At 34.6% G+C, this 18710-nt stretch overlaps 2 protein-coding genes across 2 annotated transcripts; both read left to right on the top strand.

Moving 5' to 3' along the window:
- The first annotated feature begins 1626 nt into the window (after window positions 1-1626).
- On the top strand, window positions 1627-3465 carry LOC145565680 (uncharacterized). The gene has a single exon (XM_081625603.1). It carries the CDS (start codon window positions 1627-1629, stop codon window positions 3463-3465), a length of 1839 nt encoding a protein of 612 aa, XP_081481729.1.
- Window positions 3466-12997: 9532 nt separating this feature from the next.
- On the top strand, window positions 12998-18643 carry LOC145562854 (acetate--CoA ligase CCL3-like). Its single transcript, XM_081623270.1, has 3 exons — window positions 12998-13306; window positions 15830-16420; window positions 17458-18643. The coding sequence occupies exons 1-3, from the start codon at window positions 13100-13102 to the stop codon at window positions 18352-18354; spliced, it is 1695 nt and encodes a 564-aa protein (XP_081479396.1). The 5' UTR covers window positions 12998-13099; the 3' UTR covers window positions 18355-18643.
- The last annotated feature ends 67 nt before the right edge of the window (window positions 18644-18710 follow it).

Consider the following 18710-nt stretch of genomic DNA (forward strand, 5'->3'; position numbering starts at 1 on the left):
CCTATATTATAGGGGGGCAAAGATCAATTATAAACTAAAGTTGCTGCTACATTTGTTCGTCTCCACTCTCCATCAAAGCCAAAGCACCACCCCTAAAAGCATATTTCTTTTTGTAAAGTCATGTTTTTCCTCCCAAATGATTATTTGTGTTTGCCTATACAAGCTTAGTACTCCGTATGCAAATTGAGACGAGTTTTAGGTATGCAACCCGAAGCATTAATTATGAGTTTTTTTTTCAATTTTGACATCAAAGTTGACCCTTAAAAACTAAATGACCCCCTAAAATCTTAATCAACCCCTAAAATCTTAATCGACTAATTTTACAGCATGTACACGAGACAATTTTCATCATTGCACGTCATGGATAAAATGGGTTAAAATTCACTTCAAAAGGGCTAATAATTTATTTAAAATTAAAATCATTTTTTAAATAAAATAAATTGTAAAAATAAATAAAGTAAAAGGTCAACCAACGGAACAACAAAATATGTCACACTTAACATGTTAAACAGGTTACCTACACTTACAACCTATGTAAGATAAATATCTCAAAGTTGGTATGAGTATTAATTTATAATTAGAAAATTAAAAAAATTGTCTAATTTATAAAAACTATCCAAAGATAATTATCTTTGACAACTTTTTTAAATCCAAAAGAACTATGTTTCTTCATTAAACTTACTGATTTTTACTGAACTGAAATTATTTTACCGAACTGAAACTATTTTTACTAAACCCAAATTTTTTCTACTGAACTGAAATCATATTTACTGAATATAATTTATTTAAGGTGAAGTGAACAAAGCCTAATTATATAAATTATTATGATGTTGTTTTGTGATTTAGCATTAACTTGTTAAATACGTCTCAATGTCTATTTTTTAAATATAAAATGTTTATAACTTTTTTGTTATAAGATCATTGAAGATCTTTATATTTAAAATATTTGTTGACAAACATGGCTAGCTACATAAAATGTGTTAGTTATATAGGGAAAAAAAAGGAATATTGTTATGCGAAAATTATTAGTTAGATTTATTTCGTTGTGTATTTCTCCATGGTATCAATTTTTTTAACAAAAAGTTAAATACATTCAAATGATAATAAAAGGCAAAAAAATACATCAAAAATCACATAAATTGCAACCGAGTTGAAAAAATAATTGAGGTAGGATTTGAACTATTGCCATTTTCCAAAGGTAAACCCCATAAATGTAGATGTGTGACTGTGGCCGTGTGGGTCACCCATTAGGACCATAACCACCGCCAAAATGTCCTTCCTAAAGGTTTTCAAATTATTAAGTGTGAACAATATGTCATCATTTAGGGCTATTACCGTATTAATTAGTGTTAGAATATATGATAATATATTCTTGTATATATCTTAGTTAGTTAGGTGTATATTGAGTATATATCCTTTCCTAATTATAGGTGATTAGCATGATTGTAGCCGTGGATAGCTACCTTGTATTTTGTATATATTCTTTGCACAGCTAATGAGAAAGATCAACGATCATTATCTTTCATGGTATCAGATAGGGTTTCGATCCTTACTCCTCTTCTCTGACAAATTCACCCAAGCTTCTTCTCCCCTGTTCTTCTTCATCCTCCGCTGCATTTCATCGCCATGGCCGAATCAAAATACCACCCTGCCTTGAACGTTAACAACGTCAAGTCCCTCATTCCAATTACTCTAGATGCCGACCATGGGATGTATTATTCTTGGGCAGCCCTTTTCAAGGTTCTTGTTAGGGTTCATGACCTCTACAACCACATCATTCCTCCTACGGAGGAAAAAGAACGAGCCGCATATGAAGCCTCCAAAACTGCTGACCTTGCGTTCTGGAAACGCTTGGATGCTGCCGTCCTAAATTGGATTTACAACTCCATCTCCCCTGCTCTTCTCACTGCCATTCTTCTTAAAGATGACACCGCTCATGGTGCTTGGACTCGTCTCGAGTCTATGTTTCAAGACAACAAAGCATCACGGGCCTCCCATCTCGAACAAGAGCTTGCTGACCTTGATTTCGAGAGTTTCACCTCTATTGACGGCTATTGCAATCACATCAAATCCCTTGCCGATCGTCTTGCGGATGTTGATGCCCCGATTCCCGATACCCGTCTCATCCTTAAAATGACAGCCGGACTTCCTGAAGCTTATGCCGGCACGGTTGATTTTATTCAAAATCAAGAACCACTTCCCTCCTTTAAAAGCTGTCGTTCCCGTCTCAAGCTTGCCGAGCGCACCATCAAGAACCGTCTCGCCAAGGAAAATGGCACCAGCCGACCACCGACTGCCCTTCTCTCAGCCACCGGAAGCAGCCACCCATCGGAATCCTCTGCCTCAAGGGCCTCCGCCAAGAACAGCAAGCAGAAGCACAAGAATTCTAAAAATTCTAGCAAACCGGCTCGCAATTCTAACGGCCCAGCCCAGCAGTTTGGTTCCGTTAATGGGCAGCAGTGGCCTTTTCAGCAGGGCCCGTACAATTGGCCTCCTTCTTGGACTCCCTGGGCTGGTCAGTGGCCCAGTCCCCCGTGCCCATACCCTGCTTCCTCGTGGGCCTCTAGACCATCCGCTCCTTCAGCAAATTCAAGGTCAAGTGGGCCTGGAATTTTGGGCCAACATCCCCAAGCCTATAGTGCAGTAAATCCGTCTCCAACTGACATTGAAGCGGCGATGCACATGCTTGCTAATTTGGGTAAACCGGATAGCAACTACTATATGGACACCGGGGCCACGGCGCATATGACCGCGGATCAAGGTATTCTCTCATCCTATGTCAATTCGAGCATTAAAAATAATAACATTGTTGTTGGTAGTGGTGATTTAATTCCAATTATTGGTCATGGTAGTACTACGTTACCTCACCCATACCCTCCCTTCTCCCTAAATAATGTTTTATATGCTCCCAAATTGATAAAGAACTTGATCTCCGTCCGTAAATTTACCACTGATAATATGGTTTCTATTGCATTTGATCCTTATGGGTTTTCTGTGCATGACTTACAGACGGGGGCCAAGCTAATGAGATGTGACAGTACCGGTGACCTCTATCCTATTTTTCCAAAAAGTCAAGCCAACTCTCCCGTCAACCACTCAAATTTCACTGCTCTTTCATCAGATCTTTGGCATAGGCGCTTAGGACATCCAGGAGATGCCGTTCTTAGGTCTTTAAGTAGTCAAAATTTTATTGGTTGTAATAAGGCTTGTAATTCTTTTTGTTCTTCCTGTCCCCTCGGGAAACTTTCTAAGTTACCTTTTCATGATTCTATGTCAAAAACAGCTTTTCCATTTGATATTATCCATAGTGATTTATGGACATCTCCAATTACTAGTTCTTCTGGTCATTGTTATTATCTATTGTTGCTTGATGATTACAGCAAATTCTTATGGACTTATCCCATTGCAAAAAAATCCCAGGTCAAACACATTTTCCAATCTTTTCATAAGATAGTCCACACTTAATTTGAACGTAACATTAAGACTTTTCAATGTGATAATGGCACCGAATATGTTAATGGCACACTTAAAGAATTCTTTAACAACCATGGCATGCTCTATCGTCTTTCTTGTCCTCACACTTCACCTCAAAATGGAAAAGCCGAACGGCACATAAAATCAATTAATAACATCATTAGGACTCTTCTTGCTCATGCTTCCTTGCCTCTCTCCTTTTGGCATCATGCTTTAGAAATGGCCACATATCTTCTTAACATTCTCCCAACCAAAGTCTTAGGTTTTAAATCTCCAACTCAAGTGTTGTATCAACGTGACCCAATTTATTCGGAGTTACGCGTCTTTGGTTGTCTTTGTTTCCCCCTATTTCCCGCCACTTCTATTAATAAGCTACAAGAAAGGTCCACCCCTTGTGTCTATCTAGGCCCCGCGCCAAGTCATAGAGGTTCTAAGTGCTATGATTTAACAAATGGTAAAATCACAATTTGTCGGCATGTGAAATTCATAGAACACGAATTTCCGTTTTCGAAAGTTCACAAACCGCAAATCAGTGATTATGATTTTTTGGATGCAAGTCCATTAGATCACATACCCCATTTTCATACACACCAACCTCACGTCCAGCCCACTCCAACATCAGCGTCTGGGCCACTCCCTTCCAGCCCACACATCTCCTCTCCCCCGTCTGGGCTCCCTCCTACCAGCCCACGCCAGTCCTCAGCTCCAGGTACTGTCACGGCCCATCCTCCAAACCCCCAGCAGCCCACTCCACCCCGCAACATACCAACTGCCCATGGCAGTCCTTCCACCTCACCCATCTCCAACCCCGACAGTGCTGCCACGTCAGCCCAGTCCACCTCCCCACCACCTGACCAGCCCACTCCGACCCTCCATCACCACCACATAGATCAGCCGGCCACCCACCAAATGACCACCCGTGCCAAAGATGGCATTATTAAGCCTAACCCCAAATATTTTTCCAACTTAAACACGATGACCACTACCTCTATCTCTCCTATCCCAAAGGACCCCGTTAGTGCTATTCGTGACCCCAATTGGAAAAATGCAATGTTAGATGAATATAATGCTCTTATTGATAATCATACATGGGATTTGGTTCCTCGGCCTTCTAATGTGAATGTTATTCGCTCTATGTGGATATTTCGTCATAAACGGAATTCTGATGGTTCTTTTGAGCGGTATAAGGCTCGTCTTGTAGCTGATGGTAAAACTCAGCAGCAGGGTGTTGACTGTGATGAGACTTTCAGTCCAGTTGTCAAACCGGCTACTATTCGCACTGTTCTCAGCATTGCTATTTCTCACTCTTGGCCGATCCATCAGTTGGATGTCAAGAATTCTTTTTTACATGGTCATCTCAACGAAACAGTTTATATGCATCAGCCCATGGGTTTTCGCGACAAAAGTCACCCTGATCATGTGTGTCTTTTGCGAGGTTCTCTCTATGGTCTTAAACAGGCTCCACGAGCCTGGTATCAGCGGTTTGCAGATTTTGTTACCTCTATTGGATTTGCTAACAGTAAATCTGATACTTCTCTGTTTATTTATAGGCAGGGATCTGATACTGCTTATATACTGTTATATGTTGATGATATCATTCTTACAGCATCTTCTGACCGTCTACGGACACATATTATGGATCGCTTGAGCTCTGAATTTGCAATGAAGGATTTGGGTCCTTTGAGTTTCTTTTTGGGTATTGCTGTGTCTCGTGATGATAATGGTATGTTTTTGTCTCAGCAACAGTATGCTTCTTCTATCATTGACAGGGCCGGTATGTCCAACTGTACTCCTTGTCCTACCCCTGTTGACACAAAATCGAAACTTAGTGCTACTCATGATGCTCCATATGAGGACCCCACTAAGTATAGGAGTCTTGCAGGTGCTCTTCAGTATCTGACTTTCACTAGACCTGATATTTCATATGCTGTTCAGCAGGTTTGTCTTCACATGCATGATCCGCGCAATGCGCATATGGGTGCCTTGAAGCGCATTTTGCGCTACTTACAAGGTACATTGTCTTATGGTTTACATCTGTATAAGTCCTCTATTGACAGACTTGTGTCTTATACTGATGCGGATTGGGGGGGGATGCCCCGACACCAGGCGATCCACTTCTGGGTATTGTGTATTTTTAGGGGATAATTTGGTCTCCTGGTCTTCTAAACGGCAGCCCACATTGTCTAAATCTAGTGCAGAGGCCGAGTATCGTGGGGTTGCAAATGTGGTGTCTGATTCTTGTTGGATCAGAAATTTGTTGCTTGAGCTCTTTTTACCTATTCATAAAGCAACTATTGTTTATTGTGACAATGTGAGTGCCATCTACCTCTCTGGTAACCCGGTGCAACATCAACGCACGAAACATATTGAGATGGATATTCACTTTGTTCGTGAAAAAGTCGCTAAGGGCGAGGTACGAGTTTTACATGTTCCCTCTCGGTATCAGATTGCAGATATTTTTACAAAGGGACTTCCCCGGGTTCTGTTTGATGATTTCCGTACCAGTCTTAGCGTCCGTGAGCCTCCCGCTACGACTGCGGGGGTGTGTTAGAATATATGATAATATATTCTTGTATATATCTTAGTTAGTTAGGTGTATATTGAGTATATATCCTTTCCTAGTTTGTTAGCCTAATTATAGGTGATTAGCATGATTGTAGCCGTGGATAGCTACCTTGTATTTTGTATATATTCTTTGCACAGCTAATGAGAAAGATCAACGATCATTATCTTTCAATTAGCTACTATTACTCTATTAGGTATTAGTTTGATTTTAGTATGTGTTAAATGCATTTGCTATTCAATTTCGAACACTTTTATCTTCGTTGTGCAACACCGTTAAACATTTTGCACATCAAAACAAAATAAAAAATATACTCTATTTACCACCATAGTTGGTCATCCATTTGCCAATATTTTAATATCCTACCTCCATGTCTTTTAAGTCTATTTTTTTGAGTTGAATTGAAATGACCTTATAATCATATAAAAATGTAGAAGAAAATAATAAAGAAGGTGGTAAATATAAGATATATAGAAAACGAACACAAGGTATAACTTTGACATCTAGAAAAAGAGGTAGTGTAATTACCTTTTGCAATGAAACCTTATTTTGAGATATTTAGGACTTACCACTAAGAGTAATTTGACGTCTAACAAATATCTTTTCCTTGAAAGTATTTCATATTTTAAGATCCCTTGAACATTCTACATTTCTACTCATAATCATTCTGCATCGTATATTCTTATATCATGGAAGAAGGCTTAACTCCCCCAACAACGTTTTTAAAACAACTTTGAAGACTGATACGCAACAAGTCACCATCAAAGGTAGTAGTGGAGCCCTTATTAAAGCATCTATATATATAATTAACATCGACAACACCAAACTATTCATAATAGAGGAGTTTAACTAGCAAGCTCTTCAAATGTGGCATTCAGAACATTCAAATTAAATTGGAGGTGATAACCTGTCATCAAATCAATAGAAGACATTAGGACCGGGCAATCCTTTAATTTGGCCGATCAATCAAGCATATTATTGAAAACACTCGTTCTCGATCGATCTCCTCACTCAGTTTCACAATTTAAGTATCCAGCACATCTACCAAGAGGAAAATCATGTTGCAAACTGAATCACTAATGGAGGCTAGCTATTTAGTACATTTGATAGTACGAACATTGATTTATGTAATAACTCTAGCATTTTTACATGTTTTTCTTATGATAAATTAAGAATTTTCCTTGTTAGGATGTTGGACACTTGGAATTAGCTTCTTCTTAATGACTATTTTTCTGACCTTTAAATAAAAGGTGAATGTATGTGACCTTTAAACAATCAAAAGTGTTTTACGTCTTCATTATTTATAAGGTGATATATATGTGTTGGATGCATTTCAATTGATAAATATACATTACAATTGAATTCAAATGGGAAATTTAGATATATCAACAAATTGTGGATTCTCAACCATTTTCAACATGATGTGATCATGTGAGTACGAAGCATATGATTTTTGAACATCGAATCAAATAGGCCATAAATTTGACTTTTTAATTCTGTTTAGCTGCATGTAAGTTCAGTAAACTAATGAACGTATGTCCCACACACACACACATAATAATAATAATAATAATAATAATAATAATAATAATAATAAATAAATAAATAAATAATAATAATAAAAAAAGATATTTCTTCTCCAACCAAAATAAAGCAATATATCGAGAAAAGGGGCTCTTTTAGTCGCTTAAAGGTCATGCTACCAGTGTTTTGTTAATATCGGTGGTTAAAGAGAGCAGATTGTAAGGAAAAAAAAAACTCGGTAGTTCTTCTTTAATACTTGTACGTTTCTTATTCCAATTTCTGAATTTAGGTTATGTTTAGTTCACTCTATTATAATTATATCGAACTGTCGTTTAACTCCTTTGATTAAACTGTAACCTTATATATGTATGCTAACTTTTTTAAGAAGAAATTACATTAAATGAGGTCTTATTAGATTTGAATTAATAAATAAGGAGTATATATTTTACAAATATGTAATAATTTATAAAAAGTGGGAAGAAGTTTGGGGGGTGGTTCTTTAATCTGTTGTCAATTCATCTAGATCGTCACTTGATTTTCATGGGCTTTTCAATTTTTTGACATTTCAGCAAAATCCAAAACTAAATGAAGACAAATGAGTTATCTTAATCTTAATACTTGTTTAGTTGTACTATGTAGACTGTACTCGGTAGAGTATTTGAGCTTTGGCTAGTGATTTATACGAAGTATTAAGAAAAATATTGTTTATGAGTACATAGCTAGGGCAAGATCTATAAAAGTATGGAGTACACTACACAAAATTATATGGGCAATTACGGTTATGTTCTCTTCAACTTAATTTCAGTTCAGTTCAATTCCTAATTTCCTTCTCTTATAAACAATTTACTTCAGTTCAGTTTAGCTCGATCAGTTCTGTAAGTCAAATCAGGCCCTAAATTTTTTACTTTTTTGATATCCAAGCTTAACTAAAGATCAAAATGACTACAAATAGAAGCTAATTCTCCAAAACATATTCACTTATTGAAACTTTAATGATACCTTTCCGCATTATTATAACTTTCACTATCCAACTTACATTGTACAATTTTCATTTAAAAAAAAAAATATTCACTTTCACTATACAACTTACATAGTATGAGTTTCATTGAAAAAAAAAACTTACATACATATAATAATACGGAATTATATATATATATTGAATTTTAATATGTGATTGTCTTTTTAGACGATGATTCTCATTTATTTATTTTTTATTGTTCTTATGTTTTTTTTTTAAGGGTTGTCCCTTTTATAAAATTTATTAAATATGGCTGTCCATTAATAAATAAAAGGAATTATGTTCTTGATCGAATTTTTTATTTAAAATCAATTTGCACAATTTGTCTCCCATTTACAGAAACAGCCAAAACTACAAACATATAATATTCTTTTCTTTATTGTTTTAATTTTTTGGGCCTTTTGGGTATTGGCTGATAATTGATTGATTATAAACGGTCTAGATCATGCTGCATCTATCCCATTTTTTATATGGTGTATAACCTGCTTTCTTATATTATTAGAATTAAATATTTAGCAAAAATTATAATAATATAAATATACTGAAAACTAGAGTATAATTTTACTTTATATTTGAAAATTGGAGATGTGAGTTTAACTTTTTAACTATTCAATCATGTGAGCTAATCATCATTTCTCATGAAAATGATAAATATAATATTAGTGAAATATAATAAATAATAAATTAAATTAAGTAATACAGAATGTATAATGAAGGTTTAGTATAGAAGTAATTATAACACTAATATATGAAACATGATATGGAAAAATTATCAACAAACATAATCCAACTTAGGTAGGTTGATAATTAATGTAGCAAAGAAAATAATTGGCTTAAGGATTAGATAAACAAAGTGAAGCAGACGTAATAGATGTATAATTCAAAAATAAAATAAAAAGAAGCATAAGAATCTTATAACATGGATGCAATGTAGAATAGTTTATTGAACAAGAACATGATTAAGTAGTTAAATACAACCATTTGACTTGATTTTAAAAGGTCGGATATAATATACATACTAAGTATATCCTAATCTAAATTGGATTAAGTGACTTTAGTTATAATTATAAGCTATGTTTAGTGTTTAGTTCACCTTATTTTTGTTAATTTGACCTATAATACTTTTTTTTTTTATGTACATTAATTCATAGCAAACAAAATAAATTAAATGGAATATTACTCGTATTTAATTTGCATGTGAGTAGTTTTCAAATATATGATTTTGAGGACATGATTGACATTATTTATCAATCTTGAAGCCAACATGCTCATGGTTGTGAAATACAAGTACAATCTTTATTATTAGAACAAATGATCCGTTCTTTTTAATAAATAGTAAAGTTAATAGGTTTATAAAGGATCATACAAAATCTACAAAAGAAATTTGAAATTTAACAAATACATAACATATTAAATCAAATTTAAATTTCTTTTATAAAAATTAAGATCATTGAGTTGATCTTGCACCATGAAACAAATAATCCATAATACTCCAAGATTCCTAGGTTTCCTAGCAAGATAATAATAAATGCTAAGTAGTATATATATACAGAGAATAATAATAAATCAATGGATCAATAGAAATTAGGGGTGAGCATGGGACGGGTACCCGTACCGTTAGTACTAACGGTTCGGGTACCCGATAACCAAAATCACTAAAAGTGATACCCATAACCGGAACCGATAAGTTCGGGTACCCGGACTTCGGGTATCCGGAATTTCGGATCGGTTATCGGGTACCCAATAAGATATCCAATAATTATGATTAAACTTGATTATGTAGTTATTATGATATAATTTACAACTAATTAACAACAATACCATATGATCTTGACCAAATTATTAATAATATTACTAATCATTGATATTATAAAGTGATTATGAAGTAAAGTAAAAGTTTAGATTTATATTAATAGATTTAAGTAGGGAAAAAAAGCAAAAAAAAATGCTTATCGGATCGGATCGGGTAACCGTTAATTTTATAATGATACCCATAACCATACCCGATAACAAATTATCGGAACGGGTACCCGAACCGTTATGGTTATCGGATCGGGTACCCTAATTTTCGGAACGGTTACGGATCGGTTTTTCGGGTTTTCGGTTTTTCGGGTACTTTTGCTCAGCCCTAATAGAAATTTAAAATGACCTTTGATAACATGAAATACTAGTATATTGTTTTTAGACCCTGGAATACTGAGATAGGTCCCAACAACATAGCCCACTTGCACTTTGTGGGCTTGAATCGTTCTACATTTTATTTTTGTTTTTAAAATCTTATTATCATTGTAGACTTGAATTTCCATCACTTTACATTCACTCATATCATTGTCCTTAAAAAACTTGTGCTATATCTGCTCAAAATTATGTGTCAAAAATAATAAAGCGCATGTGAGTCACTCGTCATACAATATTTCCCATCCACAGCAGCAATAGTAGTGTACGGTGTACCCTCCTAGTCTCGTATTAGTATAACCGTATAATACTCAACAGTGAAAAATTATTATATACATACGAGCGTACGGTATACCCAATGGTATTTGTTTGTTCAATTAATGATAAAATGAGTAATAAATACTCCGTAATAATAATCAAAATGAGCAAAAAAATACTCTTTGGTGCACTGTGCACCCGGGTGTGTGAAACAATTTCTACTCAAAATTTAACATGCATTTGATAAATACTAGTATAATACGGAGTAATTGTTACGGAGTATGTATTTACGTACCAGTTAAGCTTGACTTAGAGGAAATGAAAGTATCTTTTAACCATTAGCTTAAAGTTTTAATATCCTTGTCGTTTCCCACTCATCCAAATTGTCTAGCTTATCAACTTGAATTAGTTAAATAAAAAATATTGTTCTATCTATAATTAATTTTTCTATCTATCCTGTCATTTACTACGCATCATCAATAGAAGAGATAAATTTTAAAAGAAACTTGAGTCATGTGAATTAAAAGCATAATTGCAAATGTAAGATACAAATCATAGACATTGTCCAACCCTAATACAGTAATACTAGTTCTAATACGTAGTAAATGGACTACTGTAAAATACGGAGTATATACTTTTCAAAAATAGTACAGTAAATTGTTTTTTTTTTTTTAAAAAAAATCAATTTTTATTGATTTTAAATTCTTTTGAGTCTTGTTATATAAGCATCATTTAGGGCATGCTCACATTTACTCAACTGAACTGATTAAAGTTGAACTGAACTGATTAGAGCTAAACTGAATTGAATTTAGTTGAAATGAATATTTTATTAGAGAAGGAAATTAGGATCTGCACTCAATTGATTGGAATTGAACTGAAATTACGCTAAAGTGTACAGACCCGTAGGCCCTATTTTTCACCTTATTTTTACTACATTGAGATTATTTTTAATGAATTGAAATTATTTTTACTAAGCCAAAATTAATTTTACTGATTAAAATTTATTTATATTGATTCTTTTTATAGTTGTTCTTTGAAACAACTAATATTTATAGATTAAAACTTTTTTTTTTCCAAATTGAAATTATTCTCACTTAATCAAACATTTATTTATTGACTTGAAACTTGAAACATGCAATTATGGACTATTTTGCATCATTTTTTTTTACTTACCAAATATCCATTTATTTATCCTACATTTGAAACTAACTTTATAAATAAAATTCGGTTTGGGAAAATAAATAATAGAGTTTTCATTATTAATTGTACATTTAAATTATAATACACTCCCTTAACACTTTTGCATTATTGATTCGATCCATTTTGACCAATGTTTGTGAATTATACATAAGAAAAAAAAAATATAGTCTTGTGGGTAGAGGTGCCATTCGGGTTGAATTCGGTGAGTCGGATCAAATCGGATTTCAAACTTGGAGTCATGCTAAATTATTGGGTTCTTATGAGTTGAAATCTAAATTGGTTATTTTTCGAGTTGGTTTTGGATCGGATCGGACAGGTTTTGACATCTCGATCTACTCGTGATACCAAATCGTAGCAATGAATAAATTATTAATATTCCTTAATTTATACAATTATACTTATTGATAATTAAAGGTATAATTAATTAAAGTTATACGCTGATATTTATGTCAAGCTCTAATACGTATAGCTACTTAAAAATATATGAGAGGAGTATAAGTTCAAATAAATTAAAATCAACAAATAAAATTATTGTGCACCCGATCCACGCAGACAAGATGACACTATTTCGAGGCGTCAAAGCACATCGATCCGATCTGAAAAATATTTGATTCAGATATAGACTCGCCTGAACATAATAATTAAGTATAACTCAACTTAAAAAATTTATTCGACCCGACCCGACCTCATCAGAGTTGATCTGATTATCCGAATTGACACCTCACACCAGTACTAGTAGTACCAATATATAAACACTCGTCCATCGGCTCTATTGTTCACCAACACCAAAAGTGGCATCAATATAGTCATATTCCTTCTTTCTCTCTCCTCTCCACTAAAATATTCAACAATCTCCCATTTTTCTGGCAACAAGAGAGAGAGAAAAAATGGAGGACATTGATGATCTTCCTAAAAACCCAGCAAATTACACACCCCTCACTCCTCTTTGGTTCTTGGAAAGAGCTGCTACGGTTCATCCCACCAGAACTTCCATAATCCACGGCTCTCTTCGTTACACGTGGCTTCAAACTTATCATCGTTGCCGTCAATTTGCCTCCGCTCTTTCTCGCCGTAACATCGTTGCTGGTTCTACGGTAATCCTCATCTTCTCCAATTTTCATTTTTTTTTTTACTATTTTTTAGTTTAATTAAAATTAATTTACAGTAATTAGTTTTGATTTATCTGGTAGATGTTGTATTATTGGATTGAATTTATTTTAATTAAAAAAAAAGTCAAAGGATAAGTACGAGTAGTTTTTTTTTAAAAAAATTTATTTTTTAATTGTGTTTTATTGCCTAATTTGTAATGGAGTATTCATTAGGAAATTAAATTTAACATAAATATCAACATTTTACCATATACAGCAGTGTAGTGTTTTGTTTACATAATGGACCGGGCCGGGTCATAAGGTGATTCGGGCCCAAATTGGGCTGGAAAGGCTGTGTTTAAACTCGCTATTTCTGCCAATTTCAGGTGGAACTGAAATTTTAACTTTAGGTTGCCCAAATTCTTAAATGGGTCGGGCCTGTCAAACCCAGATTTATGGGCCAAATATTCTTCCCAAATTCAGTTATATTGGGCCGGGCCGGGCTACGTTGACTTTGCTATACTCCTTATACGAAATACTCCATAGTCGGTATTAGGCCTGGTTATCGGGTGGGTTGGGTTAGGGTCGGGTCAAAAAGGGTCACATCTATAGGGTCAATATCGGGTCGGGCCAATGCTAGTCGTAGGTCAATAATGAGCCAGCCTACAAAATATCAATTAAAATAAATATTGGACAAAGCCATTATATATGAATACAAATTTACCTATGTAATTATTTTTACATTATTTTTTTATCAATTAAATTGAAAAAAATATTTTGGCTCTTTATTGATTCTACCCAATAAGTGCCTTGTTCATTAAAGACCCTCCATTAAAAGCCCTTTTAAGTTTGATCCTGACCTAATTATCATTGGGTTACCCTATCCAATAATCACCCCTAGTCCGTATTATAAATTTACTATATTTAACTTGGATTTAATTGCTACATTATGGTTTTTACGCGATTCATATACTAATTTTAGACGATAATTATTTACAAATTTACTACAATTGTGTATTAAAACAAAATTATATACATTTCATGCTTAAAAATATTAATGATAAAAGCTTATTTGAACTAATATCACGGAAAATACGTAAAGAATAGAGCCATATTGAATGATTGGTGTACGAAGGTCTTAGTTAGTAAGAGATCATTGTAAATTTTTTATTTGATATTGATGCGTCATGAGATCTTGATAAGTATCATAAACCATAGAATTAAGTAGCTAATGTTTGACTAAAAATGCTATTGAATAGTTGTATGAAAATAGGTGTTAGCTTTTGTTTTGCTGGAAAACTCAATGGATCAACTTTACTTTCGCCGCCTTTATGAACTGTGCCCCTTCCTAAATTTCGTGACTAAGTTGACAATCTTCTTGTCACAGTTATTTAATTAAAATAGAGGGAGTATATTCTAGTATTTAATTATTAATGATTTTGAGAAAGAGTTATTAGTTACAATTATTGCACTTCATTTAATAAATACGAAAATTAATTAACGGTCTGCATATGACAAAGAATATGAAATGAGCTTTGTATAAGACAGAACACTGTAGAACTATTTATGGTGGTTATGCGAATTAATTCTGAGCTTTTAGCCAAGTTTGATTCATTTATTATTATTTTCTTACTCGTATTTAATTAAGTTTTGTTATCAATGTTCATATTAGGAGTAGTAAAGAAGTGTTGGGTTCCCTCAAAAAAAAAAAAAAAAAATTTGGATTGGATGGTATGAAACTATGAAAGGATCAAAATATATACTCCTTTTTTTAGTTGGTCTGAACTTATATGTAAAATTTATATTAAGTATGAAGTACATACATATTTAAATTTATCCTACATAATTCTGTAGTCACTTTTAAAAATTTATTGCTAATAAATGGGTTGAAGCATAATATATTGGATTGACTGATAATTCTGGTGAAATAAAGCTTGTAGTTAACTGATATCGAAAATCATTACTTCAGGAAAATTGTACTTGGAAAAGTTGGATGATGGATTGGTTTTGTGATTAGTGATAGCCAGCCCTTTGGTCTTGATTGTATTGGTTGGAAATCATTCATCGTGTTTGAGTTCGTTGTGTTTGAGCTCTTGGCAATGTGTAGCATTTTAGACTTAGGCAACGGAGTTGATTATGTATTGTGGCTGAGTTCTTGGAAAGATTCTTATATACACTCGGGTGCATAGTGCTCCTAAGCTCATTCAATCATCAAATGAGCAAAAAAATACCCTTGGGTGCACCATGCACTTGGGTGTATATAATAATATTCGGAGTACTTGAGTATGAGTTATATTTAGGTAGTTTACACTAAGGAAAATCATCTAAAATAAGAAGGTGAAATCATCAAGTTCATGTTGCTACACAAGCAATACATCCATTGCATTTAACTTTGAAAAACAGAGGTTGATAGATCTCTAAAATGCATTTTGTCTTTGTGTGGTGATCCTTGAATCACATTTGTTTTTTCACTTACAAATTCTTTTGTTGCTGGAATGTTGCTGAATATGTCTAGATTTTTACAAACAGGTATCAATTATTGCTCCTAACATTCCAGCCATATATGAGGCTCATTTTGGAGTTCCAATGTCAGGAGCAGTATTGAACACGGTAAATATACGGCTTAATGCACAGACTATTGCTTTCTTGCTTGGCCATTCTGCTTCAGAAGTTGTAATGGTGGACCAAGAATTCTTTACTTTGGCTGAGGAAGCATTGAAAATAGTGGCTGATACAAGCAAAGGCAACTTTAAGCCACCAATTTTGATTGTCATAGCTGATGAAAGTTGTGATCCTAAAGGACTCCAATACGCATTGAGCAGAGGTGCCATTGAGTATGAAAAGTTCATGGAGACAGGTGACCCAGAATATGCTTGGCAACCACCAAAAGATGAGTGGCAGAGTATTACACTAGGTTATACTTCTGGAACAACCGCAAGCCCTAAGGGTGTGGTCTTGCATCACCGCGGAGCTTATGTCATGGCCCTGAGTTGTGCTCTAGTCTGGAACATGACTGAGGGAGCTACTTACCTTTGGACTCTTCCAATGTTCCATTGTAATGGATGGTGCTACACTTGGACTCTAGCTGCTATGTGTGGGACCAGTATATGTCTTAGGCAGGTAATTCAATTTGCTTTCATCTGAACAGTTTTATATACACGGCCTTCACCTGTCCCCTCTTGAAATTGGAGTCCGCTATGTTTTAACTTTTGCTATACTCATTGTGTTCTTTTATATTGATTCTAAATGAGGGGTTATCTTTGCTTGACGGTCAGTTAATATTAGCAGCCTAGATATTCTAAATAGTGCAGTATGACGACATTGCATTTAGTATTTTTCCCTGCAGAAAAAGGCTTTGTCTAACCGCATGGCCTTTCTCTAATAAGAATTTGGATAATACATTTAAACTTTTTGCTGCTTTCTGTAGAATTAGCTAATGTTAAAACTTATTTTATTTTTGAGTTATAATGTTGTGTTTTTATTATGCCATTATTTATGAATCTTTAATAACGATTAATGATTCAATTAGTATACCATAACTGATAACTCAGTAGGTCCTTCATGCTCATGGTGGAGAGTGGAGAGTTGGAGACATCCATTTATAATTAGAATGAAAGGTTTTGAAACTTTTGTATTGCAACAAACTAAATTAAGATGGTTTATTAAACAATATACACTTTTTTTTAGAAAAAAAACTAGACACGAGCCTCTTTAGAGGTATTGGGATAATGTTGTATGTTTTCTCATTGATAATATTCATTGTTGGGATTAAGAGTAACCTTTCAAATGACAAATCTAATGGAAGGAAATTTAACTGGGGTACATTGTAACAGCATGTCTGTAAATCTGTGTTGAACCATCAATGTGATGGTTGTGTTCGTATTGTTTGGCTTGTAAACTTATCAGTTCTAGGGGCTTCTGTGATAGTTGCTTTAAAATTTATATTGCCTTTCTAAAATAACAGTTTATTGACTTAGAATTGCATGCTTTTTTGAGAAAGAATACAAAAATTAGTTATAAGTGTAACTCAGCATGATTTTACATTCCAAAATTCTAGTATGTTATTGTTATTTTCATTTGGACATTTCCTGTATACTTGTATAGTAATATATATTTGTGCCTTACTTGTACACTTCTTTGTGGCCTTTCTATTCTAGGTGACTGCTAAGGGAGTTTATCAAGCCATCGCCAAACACAAAGTAACTCATTTCTGTGCGGCTCCTGTGGTGCTCAACACTATTGTCAATGCCAAAAAAGAGGATAAAATCCTTCCTCTACCACATGTTGTGCACGTCATGACGGCTGGTGCTGCCCCGCCTCCCTCTGTGCTCTTTGAAATGTCCCGTATTGGCTTCCGTGTTGCCCATACGTATGGGCTTTCTGAAACTTATGGGCCCTCTACTATATGTGCATGGAAGCCTGAGTGGGACTCTCTTCCTCCAGAAGAACAAGCTCGCCTTAATGCAAGGCAAGGTGTTAGGTATGTTGGTTTAGAAGGTCTTGACGTTGTCAACACTCAAGACATGAAACCGGTACCCGCTGATGGGAAGACTGTTGGGGAAATTGTTTTCCGAGGGAATGCAGTGATGAAGGGATATTTAAAGAACCCCAAAGCTAATGCGGAGGCTTTTGCAAATGGGTGGTTCCATTCCGGGGACCTAGCTGTGAAACACCCTGATAACTATATTGAAATTAAAGACAGATCAAAGGACATTATCATATCTGGTGGTGAAAATATTAGTAGTGTGGAAGTAGAAAATGTTATGTACTTTCACCCGGCTATATTGGAGGTATCAGTGGTTGCAAGACCTGATGAGAGGTGGGGGGAGTCCCCCTGTGCATTTATCACTTTGAAGCCGGATGTTGATCAATCGAATCAGCAGCGTCTGGCTGAGGACATTATGAAGTTTTGTCGGGCCAAAATGCCCGCTTACTGGGTTCCAAAATCTGTTGTATTTGGTCCCTTGCCAAAGACTGCAACGGGAAAGATACAGAAGCATGTATTGAGAACAAAAGCTAAAGAGATGGGACCTGTGAAGAAGAGTCGACTGTAAGTGTACCCTCTGATGTTTTACCTTTGTTGAGTTTGTTCTTATTCTCTTTTCTATATTTTATTTAATTATTGAAATAAGTAGCAATTTTTATAAATGTGCTTACTGTTTTACAACATTGTCCGATCCTACCCTGCCCTTCCCAGGTAAAAAAGCACAAAAGAAGGCCTGTTCTTTGTATAACATTGTAAATTTTTTTGTTTTGTGTTGTTATTGATTGAACTATCTTTACTACATATTTGTAATGATGATTTTGATGGATTTGGCAATGATATATGAGAATTGAAATTCAGTTTGTGGATTTGGTAGTTGGATGGGCAATCCAGGAACCGAGTAGCATTCTACTAGCAATCGAGAAG

The sequence above is a fragment of the Chenopodium album genome, chromosome 10 (assembly GCF_948465745.1).
Source record: "Chenopodium album chromosome 10, dcCheAlbu1.1, whole genome shotgun sequence".
In the NCBI taxonomy this organism is placed as follows: domain Eukaryota; kingdom Viridiplantae; phylum Streptophyta; class Magnoliopsida; order Caryophyllales; family Amaranthaceae; genus Chenopodium; species Chenopodium album.